The sequence below is a fragment of the Paramisgurnus dabryanus genome, chromosome 12, assembly GCF_030506205.2.
Source record: "Paramisgurnus dabryanus chromosome 12, PD_genome_1.1, whole genome shotgun sequence".
Lineage (NCBI taxonomy): Eukaryota > Metazoa > Chordata > Actinopteri > Cypriniformes > Cobitidae > Paramisgurnus > Paramisgurnus dabryanus.
The window spans coordinates 33975743-33991866 of record NC_133348.1 but is presented as its reverse complement, the minus strand read 5'-3'; the positions used below and the strand labels follow the sequence as shown (position 1 = coordinate 33991866).

General features: G+C 41.0%; 1 protein-coding gene, 2 non-coding genes and 1 pseudogene across 3 annotated transcripts; 2 read left to right on the top strand and 2 right to left on the bottom strand.

The window, feature by feature from the left end:
* Positions 1-249: 249 nt before the first annotated feature.
* LOC135750137 (zona pellucida sperm-binding protein 3-like) lies at positions 250-2214 on the bottom strand. Its single transcript, XM_065268907.1, has 8 exons — positions 1550-2214; positions 1353-1471; positions 1174-1277; positions 928-1105; positions 745-862; positions 582-664; positions 425-516; positions 250-345 (listed from the first exon to the last, which is right to left on the bottom strand). Exons 1-8 carry the CDS (start codon positions 2186-2188, stop codon positions 293-295), a joined length of 1386 nt encoding a protein of 461 aa, XP_065124979.1. The 5' UTR covers positions 2189-2214; the 3' UTR covers positions 250-292.
* A 6398-nt stretch (positions 2215-8612) lies between these two features.
* LOC135750103 (zona pellucida sperm-binding protein 3-like) lies at positions 8613-12595 on the bottom strand (annotated as a pseudogene).
* A 2655-nt stretch (positions 12596-15250) lies between these two features.
* On the top strand, positions 15251-15332 carry trnas-aga (transfer RNA serine (anticodon AGA)). The gene has a single exon. It is a non-coding gene; the product is annotated as a tRNA-Ser (tRNA).
* Positions 15333-15704: 372 nt separating this feature from the next.
* On the top strand, positions 15705-15786 carry trnas-uga (transfer RNA serine (anticodon UGA)). Its single transcript has one exon. It is a non-coding gene; the product is annotated as a tRNA-Ser (tRNA).
* Positions 15787-16124: the final 338 nt, after the last annotated feature.

The following is a 16124-nucleotide window of genomic DNA, read 5'->3' as shown; positions in this document are numbered from 1 at the left end:
GCAATAGAACTCCCAAAGTACATCATTTATATAGTTACATCTACCATAGTTTAGTTAAAGCAAACTTTTGTAGGACTTGCTTAAAGCAGTGACTTCACCTCACAAAAAGTGACTTGCACATGAGACTTCCTATGCCAATCATAGTTTACTAATGCCCCAGAGGCCAAATGTTAATCATTTGCAAGCTAAATGAAGATTAAAGGAGTCTGTGTCCAGCACAGGTCATGCTAAAAGAAACACAAGTCAGTGTCCATTTCAAGGATTTATTTGTCATTCCTTACAACACACTACTTCAGTCAGAGATCACAATGGGGCCAATAGTTGCCTTTCCTTCTGAAACCAGGCCTGGAAAAACAAATTGCAAGTGTCTAGTTAAAAGGCATTTGGATGGGGATCCTGAAGAGCTGCAAGACTGCACACTTACCAGAATCAGATACTGCTCTTCCTTTCCTAGTCGAGCCACATATGGAGTCACAGCACATGCAAACGTCGTCACTTTCATCTGCAGAAGTCCATCTGAAGAGAGGATGTGAAGGTATTATTCATTAAAAACAATTGTGGACACTCGAGTCTGGACATACCCATTGGCAAAGGAGCAAGCTTTGCTTTCTGAATTTGTAGGAGTTGAAGCCAGGACAGCCTTCAACGCACATGTAATGTAGACCTAGAAACAAAACAGCTTGTATCAAACTAGTGCTCTCCGGATACAAAAACTAAATAACCATTTCATAAGAAACCTCATACCGAGCCGTTACCAGCTTGCTGGAACTTGAAAGCCTCCAACTGAAACTGCAGCTTGTCAGTCACAACTCGGTGCATGAAATGGGAAGGAGAGCCTGTAAGCTTGGCATCAACCAGGCACCTAGAGAGGAAACACGGTCATCCTTCTCTTGTGCATTTGACACCAAGAAAAGGAACCCTACTCACCCATGGTTCTCAATAAAGGAATATCTTGGAACAGAGTTCACATCAGGGACTGCAGTAGCCACACAGCCATCAATGAATACACGCAGGGGAACGTGGTTGTACTGCTTCACAGAAGCTTCAAAGTTCATGAACTGGCCAAGAAAATACTGGTTGACTGGCCTCTCAAACATCCAATCATCTACAAAGAAAAGCATATTGGCAAATCCCATTTTAGATCCAGACCAGAATAGAACAAGAGATCATTACCAGTCATGAGCTTAAGGGAGAACACCAGCACTTCCTCTGAAACTATGGTAGCAGCAAAAGGAACTGCAGCAGGCATCAACACGTCACTGCTTACATTCTGCAACCTATAGAGCAAGATAAAGTAATCTGGAGCATGTTTAAATAGACAATGCTGAAATGACTGCAAGATCAAGTCTTACCTTGGATAGTGACAGTGAATTGCAACGGCAGCTGCATCACCTCTCACAATGGGAGTTCCAACTAAAGCCCCTGGAGTGTAGAGTAGAGTGAATGTGTACACCAACTCATCAGCAGTCATCTGAAAAAAGCAATCATGAAACCATTACCAGATACAAAACTTCACATGCAGTCAGTAGACTGAAAAGCATCCACTCACCGTCAAAGAACTACCACATGTGTGGAGCTCGTATTGAAAGATAAGCACATGAGAATTAGGATCTTCCCCTACAGCTGCACAACCTCCTAAGCTAAAGGATGAGGGATCTGCCAAGTGACCATTTCCATAGAAGTCCTTTTTAACCTCCACATGCACAAAGTTCTCTGCACATTGTGCTGCTACACTATCAGGAGGACTGGGTAGCTGTAGCTGAAAAGGTACTGCTGGCTGTCGGGGCTCTTCTGGCATGTGGGGAAACTGCCAGGTCAAAGGTGCTACAGGAGCCTGCATTAGCTGCTTGGACTGAGTACTGGCAGGATCTAGCATTCCGGGTGCAAATCCAGGTTTTTGAGGCTGAAAAGAACCTGCTCCTTGAGGGCTTTGAAAAGCTTGCTGAGGTACAAAAACTGGTGGCTGTTGTTGGAATCGTGATGGTTTCTGAGCTTGCGAAGGTACAAAATCTGGTGGCTGCTGCTCGAATCGTGATGGTTTCTGGGCTAGCTGAGATAACAGAACTGGTGGCTGTTGCTGAAAGCTTAATGAGTCCTGGCCTTTCTGAAGTACTGACAACTGTTCCACTGACAATTCTACTGCTAGGAGCAGCAAAAATCCCACACTTTCCCAAGCTACCAGCCCCATTGCGATCCAGACTTTGATATCCTCAGAACCCTTGTTTGAATGCTGCTGTGCCTTTTTCAAGAGCAAACAATTAAATTAGCTCCACCCCCTTTTAACAAGATTAATGATTTTCCGGGCTTGTTGAGTTACAAAAAAAGTTTACCCAAAATTTAAGATCTTCACTCAGCTTTTTAAGTATAGAAATGTATGTTTTTTTAATGCAAATTCCAAACAATTAAACATGAAATTTAGCCCAATTGGGGGAGTCATGCTCCAAAAAGACCAAAGATTGCCATCAAAATACCTCAAAATAGGTCATACTGCACCAGGTGGTTATCAACATCAATGCGTTTTTGAACATTTATGGTAGTATTACATGTTACATCTGATACTATCAATAAACAAAGAAACAAAGTTGGGGAAACACTGTGTATCACAACTGTTCAGATCCGATTTGTGTGTAGGGATTTCCTGTAGCGCTTCATGGTCTTCCGGAATAGCTGCATTGGTTTCTTCAGCAATGACATTATGTGGAGGTATTTGACATGGGTGTGCTCGAGTTCAGTCGGTGCTGTGCAGACTGATCGGCCTGTAACATCAAACTACCAAGAAAGCAAAGTGCTTTTTAATCACTCTCAGAGTAATTTTATGTCATTTCAGTCTGTGCTGTGGCACAATTCAAACACCTAGGGGTTTCCCAGACATTGATTATCTTAAGCCAGTCCTAAGTCCTAAGTTTAATTAGGAAATATAATTAGTTTTAACAAACATGCCTCACTAAAAACATTACTGGCATGCAGTTTGAGGCAAAACAAAGAGCACTGATGTATGTCAGTCAAGGTTGGTTTCAGTTTTGTTAGCTCTTACATTTAATTTAGTCTAGGACTAGTTTGATCCCTGTCCAGGAAACCGCCCCTTGGGGCAGTTTCTCGCACAGGATTTAGATTATTCCAGGACTAGACATTAGTTATATTAAGACATTTAAGTAAGTTTGCTTAAGCTTAAGTTGGGTTTGGTTGTGGAGATACACATAAAGCAATAAAATCCCCAGGTGGTGCTAATAACCAGGACTCAACCTCTCTGTCTTCCTCTCCCAAATTCCAGTTCACTAAAGGTCTATTGAATCTATGTAATGTCATATTCATTCTATGTTGTGATGCTACAAAGGTTTCATCTTCATGTTTGGTTTCAATTTAATGGTGCGATGGTTGAAAAGGTCTAATTTCTATAATACTAAGAGAAAGTGTATCAAAGTTTAAAACTTAAAGACATAATCTGTACTCCTGCGAGGGGTGTCACATCACGAGAAAATCTAGATTACAGATGGTTAACAGTCCCATTTGGTGCTCCTTCAGGTCACGAGAACCGACCAACCAAATACTGATTTGAGATTTTATTATTCTTTGTCTCATTCTGTGTATATAAGGTGGCTTGGCAAGAGACTCTGGGAAGTATTCTTTAGCAAGAATCTTCCCCACACTTTGGGTGTGTGTATTCAAACCTTATGGAGCCATTCAGCTCCGACACTCTGTGTGTATTCAAACATCATGGAAGAAACCTTTAACAAGAATTTTCCTACACCATTTTAGGTGTATTATATTCATGATAAAAGTACTCTGTAGACAGAGTGTCTATTGCCAGGTATGACTTTGTAACTTTTGCAACTGTTGATCATTTTAATTGGAATTGAATCATATTCTGTATTATATGATATTCTTTAAGTTGAAACCTGCCTGGGGTATAATAAATTGTTATAATTGATTCATTTTAATTCTTCAGAAATTGTATTGATTTATTTTATTTCTTTCAGAAATTATTATGACTAGTAGATTAGAAGGAGTCTGGTATTACCGCAAGATTATTCTGTCAGAATATGATCACACTGGTGTTTTGATGGTCGAATGGAGCATGGGGCACATTCATTAAAACTCTCAGATTTATGTCTATCACCTGCCTTAGCAAGTTGCATGAGCGCTAAACTAAAATAACAATTTTTATGATTGGAGCAAGCATGGAGCGGCCACACATAAAAATATTAGTTTTCCCGGCAACCTCTGACTAAGATCAGACTGACAATTTTGTGTCCGTGAGATATACGCAACGGCCGGCGTATACTCTGTGCGATACCGGGTCCCTAATGAACAAATAACTAAGACTATGGGAATTTATAAATAATCAAATATCTAAATTATGATCAACAGATAGTTGGAATAATACACAAAATTTTTACTTTATTAAATTGGAGTCAGATTATAATTTAAATACAGAGGTCAAAAGAATTTTAATTATTCCTGATATGGAATTATTCTTCTAGAAGCGCTAAGGACGGCAAGAACATGTAATCCCTTCACCACACCATTGGATTCCGTCGTTGGGCCAATAGGGTGGCGTCTTACAACACTAAAGAGTTTTTGCTGTTTGCTCCCCCTACAGGTTGGAAGCGGAATTGTCCATTACCACTGTCGTAAATAATTTTACAATGCATTCTACAAAAAAAGAGATTAAGTTGGCATGTTTATTATCTGTAAACCGGTATTACTCACAAGTCTGGTAGCAGAAAAGCCAGGTCAACATCAGTCTTGCAACTCCTAGCCTAATTCAGCTCTCGCCAACGAGTATAAGCCTGCCCTATGTTCACTCTAGTTCGAGCTCTTTCTCTATCATGCTCCCGTTTTCTTTTTCTTCGCCTCCTCCGAAATGAAACCCTTCCTTTTCTTTGCAGGCTCCGCCATGATGATAATTGAAAAGCAGCATTAACGCTAGGTAATGGTATCTTTCTTTTATATGTACCTGCCGAGTATGCTCCACCCACAGCCTGCAGGATGCTCCACTGCCGTAAAGCAAGTTTTTGTAGTTTTCACTTGAAGTACAGGGCCGCGACACGATGGTTGGAAACTTCTTTAGTGCGGTAATGGCCGATAGAGGGCTGCAAAGCGAATGTGAAAGTGCCGTTCACCCTGTTTCGAGTGGATGAACCACTGACATTTTTTTGGAAACGTTATTTTAGGGTAAAAAAACTCTTTGGTGTTGCTTTAAGGCAGCAAAAGCATTTTAGTCTGGGATTAGGATAAATCCTGTCCTGGAAACTGCCCCATTGTCTTACAATATGGCAATGTGTAGCCAAGGATCAGGACAATGAAGGGCTGAGTTGGAGGTGTACTTTCTAGGCTACAATTTTTGCAGTCTAATTTGAGCAAAACAAAACATTTCTCGTTTTACAGACAAGGCTTAGCTTAAGCAAGGACTAGATCTTAATTAAATTAAGATGTTTAAGCATCTTTTATAAACATGCCTTGGGAAAAGACGTTACTGGTGTGTATCTTGAGGCAAATCAATGGCACTGTCATATTTTAAGATCTGTCTGTGCAATTAATTTCCAGCTGAGAAAGTTCAGATTTGTTTTAGTCTAGGATTAGCCTTAAACCTTGTCTGTGAAACCAGGGGTAAGAGGTCTTTCATTATTGGTAAGTATGTGGGCCAGACCAAAATCTTTTGAAGAACTGAGTTAGTATATATACATGGTATGATTGCACACTTTCAATAGGCTCTTAGGATCTTTTAGAATTCACAGCAACTTCGAGTCAAAAAAAGTTTAAATTACTTAATTCAAGTTGTTTAAATGTGACCATTTAAGTGCAACAAGGAATTTTTACAGTGTAGGTTAAATCACAATCAGCTTTGTAGTTTTAGCCTGCATCCCAATTTGCCTGTGCACTGTTTAATGGAAAAGTATAGGCATTTGAGTGCATTTAAAGGAATGGGATGTACTAAATACAGTGTTGGGGGAAACGCATTACAAGTAATGCGCATTACGTAATAAATTACTTTTCGTAAGTAACAAGTAAAGTAACGCGTTACTTTATAAAGGTATACCTTAATATTTTAGTTACTTTTTAAAAAAAGTAATGCGAGTTACTTTTCAGTTTAATTAATTCAATTTAAAAAAAATGTACTGAATTAAACTGAACATATTAACGTAGAATGTGTGCGCCTGAGTGGCAACAGTTTGAGTCAGAAACGGGGATGGCAGGCCAGAGCTTGACATTTTTGCGATCATAAAAAAAAACACCTGCAAGGCCTGAAAGAGATTAAGCCACAGCCAAGTAAGAAAAAGTAATGCAAAAGTAATGTAAGAATTACTTTCCATGAAAAGTAACTAAGTAATGCAATTAGTTACTTTTTTGGATAGTAACTTAATATTGTAATGCATTACTTTTAAAAGTAACTTTCCCCAACACTGACTAAATCTAATTTCAACTACTTATTACTGATAGTAGGCAAATTGGGAAGCAAGGATAGTTTTGTATCAGACACTCCTCAGATTTACTATTGGCATGTTGGCTCATCTGTGTCTAGAGTCAGTGGCATTTCTCAAAGACCAGTATCTGTGGTATAATTTAATATCCAAACAAAGATGGCACGCCTAGTAACAATGGGAGAATATCAGCATACACTCAAATGAAACTCACCCAGCAACTGACAATTTTTAACAGCACAGACATCAAGCTTACTCCCACAATTAAGTAAACACTTCTAACATGCGGTAAACAGTTCATTAAAAGCTGTGTAACATGTTTCAGATCTGACGACAAATCTAAAGGTTTTATGAGGTTACATACAAAGCATTCAATTTAATGATCAGTGCGCATTGATTGCTTACAAGGCACCAAATCACTTCAAAGAATTAACATCATGGCTTACTTGACTCGAGTCAGTCTTAAGTCGCAAATTTTGGGACTTGAGACTTGCTTGACAAATATGAATAAAAGACTCAACTTTGACTTGACATTCATGACTTGAGACTTGACTCAGCCTTGAGTTACTGATTCAAAATAAATATATATTTTAAATAAAAATAGCAGCAGGCAAGAAGAGGGAGAGCGCTATCTAATAAGCATTAAGAGTCGTGACTGAACATGGACAGGGTGTGAGCAACTTTGTCACGCTGTCAAGGAAAATTTTAAATAATACAAAGAGAACGCATCTCACACAATTTTATTTGCATTTTTGATCCATGGATCTTGATTTGTGTGTCTCTGTTCATTCATGATTTCGTTGATTGTTCTTTTTAATTTGTATTTTTTTATTTAATTTTTTATTTACTTTTTCATGGGTTTGTTGTGATCAGTTGTGTCATGACAATTTCTGAGGAAGCTGAAATTAAACAAACCATTTATTAACTCTTTCCCCACCATTGATGAGTTTCTTAGCAAAGACAAGATTTTGTCGCAATCCATGTTTCCACTAATATGTAGTAGGTGGTGTTCTTATCCTGGCTCAGAAAGAAGTGAAGGTGGTACTATACTGATGCACACGAGGGCTGAGTTTCGGTTCGTTTTTTATGACCTTCCGTCTCGTTCACTTGGAAGTACGTAATGTTACGTTGTACGAGTGCGCAGTACTGGCGGAACACTTGAAGTGGGTCAAATGGAATGCCTTAAATTACAGGTGTAAACTACTCCCCCCTCCATCATTTGAGCTGTGCAAAGCACAAGCTGCTGAAAGACGTCACGATCATGTTGCATTGTGGTATTTGGAGCAGCCTGAAGTGTACATATGAACAAGAGGCAGCAAGGTCAGTCCATATAAACTTCCCTCATCCACTTGAAGTGGATGACACTGCAAAATGGCGATAGGGATTCCCCAAGGGGAAGTGTTTAAGGAAGTTCCAGAGTGCTCGTCTAAAACTGGAGTGGACCGCAGCCATACTATGGGTCAACCACACATTTTACTTGTGACGTTTAAGAAATTGATGAACTTTATAAAACCTTCAATTGAAAAAAATAACAGCGGCGTACGGTTACAGTTAACAAACAGGAAAGTTGTTTCAAATGAAGTATAATGAACATGTGTCACTGCTTTCATTTACTCCTCACAAACACATTTTCTGCCACCTTTGCGCAAGTTTAAGAGCTTGAGCTAATATTTTTATAGTTTAAATTACATAAATTAAATAAAAGCCCAGAATGGTTGCAATTTAACCCATGCTGGGCCATTTTAGTATATTGAAATTTAGCTTTTTTTTTTTTAGGGTGCATGAAACTATTATAAAATTTGGTGAATTGGGTTAAACAAGCAGCTCTGGCTACAATCATTGCTTTTATATGAACGCAGCACCTCATAACAGCTGCTTGTTAACACCTTTTGAGGAGAAATGTGTATTACCTTTTTTTTTGCAATAGAACTCCCAAAGTACATCATTTATATAGTTACATCTACCATAGTTTAGTTAAAGCAAACTTTTGTAGGACTTGCTTGATCAAAGTTATGACTTGCTTAAAGCAGTGACTTCACCTCACAAAAAGTGACTTGCACATGAGACTTCCTATGCAAATCATAGTTTACTAATGCCCCAGAGGCCAAATGTTAATCATTTGCAAGCTAAATGAAGATTGAAGGAGTCTGTGTCCAGCACAGGTCATGCTAAAAGAAACACAAGTCAGTGTCCATTTCAAGGATTTATTTGTCATTCCTTACAACACACTACTTCAGTCAGAGATCACAATGGGGCCAATAGTTGCCTTTCCTTCTGAAACCAGGCCTGGAAAAACAAATTGCAAGTGTCTAGTTAAAAGGCATTTGGATGGGGATCCTGAAGAGCTGCAAGACTGCACACTTACCAGAATCAGATACTGCTCTTCCTTTCCTAGTCGAGCCACATATGGAGTCACAGCACATGCAAACGTCGTCACTTTCATCTGCAGAAGTCCATCTGTAAAGAGGGTGTGAAGGTATTATTCATTAAAAACAATTGTGGACACTCGAGTCTGGACATACCCATTGGCAAAGGAGCAAGCTTTGCTTTCTGAATTTGTAGGAGTTGAAGCCAGGACAGCCTTCAACGCACATGTAATGTAGACCTAGAAACAAAACAGCTTGAGAGAACTAGTTCTCTCCGGATACAAAAACTAAATTACCATTTCATAAGAAACCTCATACCGAGCAGTTACCAGCTTGCTGGAACTTGAAAGCCTCCAACTGAAACTGCAGCTTGTCAGTCACAACTCGGTGCATGAAATGGGAAGGAGAGCCTGTAAGCTTGGCATCAACCAGGCACCTAGAGAGGAAACAGTCATCCTTCTCTTGTGCATTTGACACCAAGAAAAGGAACCCTACTCACCCATGGTTCTCAATAAAGGAATATCTTGGAACAGAGTTCACATCAGGGACTGCAGTAGCCACACAGCCATCAATGAATACACGCAGGGGAACGTGGTTGTACTGCTTCACAGTTCATGAACTGACCAAGAAAATACTGGTTGACTGGCCTCTCAAACATCCAATCATCTACAAAAAAAAGCATATTGGCAAATCCCATTTTAGATCCAGACCAGAATAGAACAAGAGATCATTACCAGTCATGAGCTTAAGGGAGAACACCAGCACTTCCTCTGAAACTATGGTAGCAGCAAAAGGAACTGCAGCAGGCATCAACACGTCACTGCTTACATTCTGCAACCTATAGAGCAAGATAAAGTAATCTGGAGCATGTTTAAATAGACAATGCGGAAATGACTGCAAGATCAAGTCTTACCTTGGATAGTGACAGTGAATTGCAACGGCAGCTGCATCACCTCTCACAATGGGAGTTCCAATTAAAGCCCCTGGAGTGTAGAGTAGAGTGAATGTGTACACAAATGTCACAGGTCGGAGCGGACCCCGATACTATGGAGTCACGCCCCTTCCTAGTTTCCACCTCGAGGAGGTTCCCAAAGCCACCCCAAGGACCAGACACACGAGGTACAAGTAAAATTAAAGTAAGCGTTATTTAAATTAGTTAAAATGGTATTCATGGAAGGGGATTTAAAAACAGGGGTTTCTTCTAGCCTCCAGGCAGAGGGGACGGGACTCTGGACTGTCCTTCTTGAACCCGTGGCACCCTCCGCTTCTCCTGGAGGCAGAGTTTAAGAGGGGAAAAAAAAAAAAAAAACTGTAGTAGGTATTCCTCGGATAACGGACTCGTCGTCTCCTTATTCACAGAATCCGTACTGTAACACAAGATCACACGTGCGCTGTTAACTATGACTTCTCTCTTACAGATAGCTGGTAGCAGTGAGTGCGGCAAGTAGTTCTCCGGTAACTGTCTTGTGGCCTCCTTCCCAGGGTACGTACTGCAATACAAGATCCGCACTTGCACGGTTAACTATAACTTTTCTTCTTACAGATGGCTGGTAGCAGTGGACACGGTAAGTATTTCTCAGGTAACTGGTAACGGACTCGTGGTCTCCTTTAGAAGGCTCGTGGCTGAAACACAGAATCAACACTTTCACAACTCACTGTGGCTTTTCTCTCTTACAGGTGGCTGGTAGCAGTGGATACGGTAGGTATTTTTCAGTTAACGGACTCGTGGTCTCCTTCTTTAGAAGGTTCGTGTCTATATGTGGCTTTTGGTGGCCGAATGTGCGCACAGTGGAGTGTGTTACTCAAAGACCTCCCGTGGTAAGATGTTCACTCAGGGTCTTTACCTCCAGGGCCTCGGTTACAACCGGAGGATCCAATACTCTCACCGTCGAGCCGTCCGCTGCCCTCTCCTCTCCGTACGTGTAACTCCAGAGATCTGGACAGGGGTGCACCTCTGAAGAGGCTCCGTGACGGACAGGTTGCTACACACTGGACTTCCACAACAATGTACTTTCTCCTCACATATACATTAGCACTCTGAATTTCTACTCACGCAAAGGTCTGGATCTTCTGTACCATCCACCACAGTCTTCACGGTCTCCACAACAGGGGCTCTTGACGCCACACCCGTCTCCACACTGTATCGCTGCACAGCATTTAATTTAAAAGCACTTCACCCACCGCACGGCGTCTTCTCTCACAGCCGACTCTCTGTAATGGCTCCTGACAGATATACAGCACTGCATCAAGTGTACACACCCACTCAGCAAAGTCAAGACTCACCCACGACACACTTCAAGTGACAAGTAAGGTCAGGCCATGATCTTCCCGGAGCCGGGCTGAGAACCTGCGAGGCATTGTAGTAGTGGAAAGCTGATGGTTGAAAGTAGCGGTTGCGATGATCTTCCTTCCTTGTAATGCTACGCTGCCGGCTCACCCACCACTTTGCCCCGTGATAGGGCCGCTATCCTAGATCGCTGGGGGCTCACACATACATTAAACAATGCACTCTCAATAAACACATCCAGCTGTATATTCCTTGTACTCACGGCAAGTTATCGCGCTTCCTCTCTTTTTCTCCGCGATATCCACACTGGCTGGTTTCCTTCACACTGCACGTAATCCAATTGTATTCATCCGACTATCACACTGAAGATATGCATGTAAATACTCACAATGTCAAAGAACTTCCAATATACTATTTATATGCCAACTTATTATCCTCTTCCTTTGTTTCCAACCAGGGTCTCGTTTAGTCCTCCGTTTCCACGCCACAGCAGCACAATATCCACTTCACCACCATATACGGCTGAACCACCGCCGACTACAACCAACCACACTAACCTTTGGTTTTCGTGTCCTCTTTATACTCCTTTGCTTCCTTACGGTCTCCAATCCCCGATCGCTGCGTTTATTTGCCACACCTGTGTTTGATCAGCTTGATTTTGCTTGCGGCGTTTTCCCAGAAGTTCCGGTGTTTCGGCTTATGCCGCCGGATGGAACTCAACTCTGGGCGGAACCAATCTTCTAGAATTTTGGTTCCACCCCATGTAACAGTCACCGTGTGACAAACTCATCAGCAGTCATCTGAAAAAAAAAAAGCATTACCAGATACAAAACTTCACATGCAGTCAGTAGACTGAAAAGCATCCACTCACCATTAAAGAACTACCACATGTGTGGAGCTCGTATTGAAAGATAAGCACATGAGAATTAGGATCTTCCCCTACAGCTGCACAACCTCCTAAGCTAAAGGATGAGGGCTCTGCCAAGTGGCTATTTCCATAGAAGTGCTTTTTAACCTCCACATGCAAAAAAGTTATCTGCACATTGTGCTGCTACACTATCAGGAGGACTGGGTATCTGTAGCTGAAAAGGTACTGCTGGCTGTTGGGGCTCTTCTGGCATGCGGGGAAACTGCCAGGTCAAAGGTACTACAGGAGCCTGCATTAGCTGCTTGGACTGAGTACTGGCAGGATCTAGCATACCAGGTGCAAATCCAGGTTTTTGAGGCTGAAAAGAACCTGCTCCTTGAGGGCTTTGAAAAGCTTGCTGAGGTACCAAGACTGGTGGCTGTTGTTGGAAACGTAATAGATTCTGAGCTTGCTGAGGTGTCAAAACTGGTGGCTGTTGCTGGAATCGTGAGGGACTCGGAGCTTGCTGAGGTACCAAAACTGGTGGCTGTTGTTGTAATCGTAATGGATCCTGGCCTTTCTGAAGTCCTGACCACTGTTCCACAGAGAACCCAACTGCTAGAAGCAGCAAAAACCCAACACTTTCCCAAACCACCTGCCCCATTGCACTACAGACTCTGATACTCTCAGAACACTTGTTTGCATGCTGCAGTGCCTTTTTCAGGAGCAAACAATTAAACTGGCTCCACCCCCTTTTAACAAGATTAATGAGTCTCCAGGCTTGTTGAGTTACAAAAAGTTTACATCTTTATGAGGACAGGGATTATCTTAAAACAGGACTAAGCCTTAGTTAAATAAGGATATTTTAGCCATTTTTAAAAACATAATTTTGAATACAGTAGATGGCGGTAATGCACAAAGATTGTACACTGCCAATAAAATACACTGATGAATAAGATTATTTTGAATAAACAATACAGGGGCCCATTTCAGAAAGGTGGTTAAAGGAATAGTTCACTTTAAAATGAAAAATCTGTCTTCATTTACTCATACTCATGTTGTTCTAAACTTGTATGAATTTCTTTTTTCTGATAAACACAAAAGAAGATATTTTAAGGGAATGATGGTGAACACACAGCAGTAAGTTACCATAGACTTCCATAGTAGGAAAAAAATATTTTGGAAGTATTGTGATAAGTGATGAATATTTTAATAAATGATGGTAAGCACACAGTTGATGGTATCTATTAAATTCCATCATATTTTTTATTCCTACTATGGAAGTCTATGGTCACTTACTGCTGTGTGTTTACCATCATTTCTCAAAATATCTTCTTTTGTGTTCATCAGAAAAAAGAAATTCATACAGGGGCCCATTTCAGATAGGTGGTTAACAGACATCCCAACCTGCAAAAAGTCATTTCAGGGAGGTATCCCGAAACCCCCCCCCCCCCCCCCCCCCCCCGAAAAAAATAAAAAATAAAGGAGGAAAACGATATGACATTTCAAGATATAAAAGAATAATATTAATTTCTAGAGGCCTATGCAATTATTGGTAACACATTACTAGGTCTCATTTGTTAACATTAGTTAATGTATTAACTAACATGAACTAACCATGAGCAGTACATTTGTTACTGTATTTGCTAATCTTTGTTAACGTTAGTTAATAAAAATACAGCTGTTCATGGTTTGTTCGTGTTAGTTCACAGTGCATTAACTAATGTTAACAAGATTTGAATAATGTATTAGTAAATGTTTAAATTAACATTAACAAAGATAAAAAATGCTTTATAAATGCAGTTCATTATTATATGTTCACTAATGTAGTAAACTAATGTTAGCTAATGAACCTTATTTTAAAGTGTTACCCAATTATTTGTTAATTATTTTACAATATGTAGATTACTTTTACTATTTATATAAGCTGCTTATAATATTTATATAAACTGTTTTATTTATATTCTATTGCAACTTTAAACAGGTCTAAGGAGTTTGCTGTTTTCATGTAGCCTTGGCAACTAGTAGCCAGCCTGAAAAATATGCACATGATATTAAACTTGTTGAACTCACCTCAATGTCAGTTCGGGAGAAGAGATAAAAGCCCGCCCACACTGACAATTGATTGGTTGATTTACCGGAGCAGGCCAATCAGGATGCTCCCTGTCTTACATGCGCTTAATGAGGCACACTAGCACACACACGCAAGGTCTCCCCCTCCCTCTCTGCCGTGCGCGTGCTACTCTTTCTTGCTCGCTCTAGATTCCGGGAGATTTTAACTCATTTGCGGGCATCAGGGAGCCGCTATCAAAATGCGGGAGACTCCCGGAACTTCCGGGAGACTTGGGATGTCTGGGTTAAGTGAAAACTCTGAGTATGTTAACCCTGAAATGAGGGGAACTCTGAGTTTTCCGTTTCAAAATGAGAGGCAGGTTAAACCTAAGACAGCGAGTAAGTCAAGCCTGTTTCAGAAGGAGAGGTAACTTATATTTAGAGTCTGTTTCCGGGGTAACTTACTCTCTGAACCTAACCTGGTCGGGAGCAGGTTTTATCCTGTAAACTCTGAGTTTCTGGCAGTCTCCTCCCTATTTTTAAAGGAGTAGCAGTGTTTAATCTTGTTAGTTGCTTTAGTACATTCATTCATTGGGCACATTTTCATTAGGCACACTGTCAAATATGTTTTTGCTGTCTTTAAGTTATATTCAAATTGCCAGTGCAAATCATTTTACCTTAGTGCTTTATACATTTTATAAATTACACTTAAATTTAAACAAAGAAAATTAACAGTATATTGAAATGACTAGTAAAGCCAATTTGATATACTTAGGTGCAGAGACCGTCTAAGTGACTAAAATTTAAAGTTCTTTTATAGAGGATCCTGTTGATGATGATGTTGCATTTATTTGTAGTAAATAAAGTTAAATTTATGTTGCGAGAGAATTTTGAGACCCAGAGTGGATTTTTGCCATATCCACTTACATTTATGTGAGGGGTTTTATTTTTCTTTGCAGTCATTTTAGATATATAAATATCCTTAGGCCTACATGACTAATATCAGCCTTTATGGCTGTGCTCTTACATTTCCCACTGTCCATAGACCAAAGAGTAGCTAACAGGACATGGTAATGAAGTCCCGTACTTGGCTGAGCCGTGAAGCCCTTGAACTCAGGTGCGAGCCCGGATAGCTCAGTCGGTAGAGCATCAGACTTTTAGAATTCAAGTTCCTGTTCGGGCGATGAGTAGCCTCAATCACCTTTTGTGCTGCTGTGTCTAGAGCTCCGTTTCGTAGGGAATGGGGAAAGAATAAATTTCCCAACAGCGAGAGCATGTAGTCGTGGCCGAGTGTTTAAGGCGATGGACTAGAAATCCATTGGGGTCTCCCCGTGTAGGTTCGAATCCTGCCGACCACGTCTTCAGACTTCTCCCTTTGTGGACCGTTTCTACTTCGAGAGGGCTTTTGCTTAAGATTTGCCATTGAAAGAAACACAAAAATGATTTTGACTTCTGCATAGAAATGGCAGTCCCCTCACAACCATTGTACTCAGACAGACCTGCAGGCATCTTTCTTGCGCAGCCCGGTGGCACGCCGTGATCGTATAGTGGTTAGTACTCTGTGCTGTGGCCGCAGCAACCCCGATTCGAATCGGGGTCACTTCAGCCCTTCTGGGGAAGTCTGTTGGGGTCTTCCCGCTCCTGCCCCTTTTGTGACCGGCTGGTTGCCTGACCGTCAAGTTCTTTTTTAACACACACCAGGCCCAGAGAGCTCACCAGGTTACCCCGTTGTAGTCTTGGCCGAGTGGTTAAGGCGATGGACTTGAAATCCATTGGGGTATCCCCACGCAGGTTCAAGCCCTGCCGACTACGAGTGTCTGTTCCCTGGCTTCGGCCTCTCTCTTTTTGGACGTTCCAGCTCACGATTTGCTTTATTTCTGCAGCTCAAGTTGGTACCATGGGTTGCACAGTGGGAAAACTATGCAGCTTTTCATAGTCTGAACATCTTAACAGTTACCTTTACATTTCTTATGAATCCACTCATCATTATCGCTGGTCTAGTGGGTAGTGCTCTGTGCAGTGATTTGGGCAGACGTACTGTCGATGACATGAGTTCGAGTACTGGTTTGCCTATAATCTGTTTTATTCATGACAAACATTTGTAAAGTTCGTAGCCTGTTGCCATGGTAAATGGTAATATCGGAGCTCCA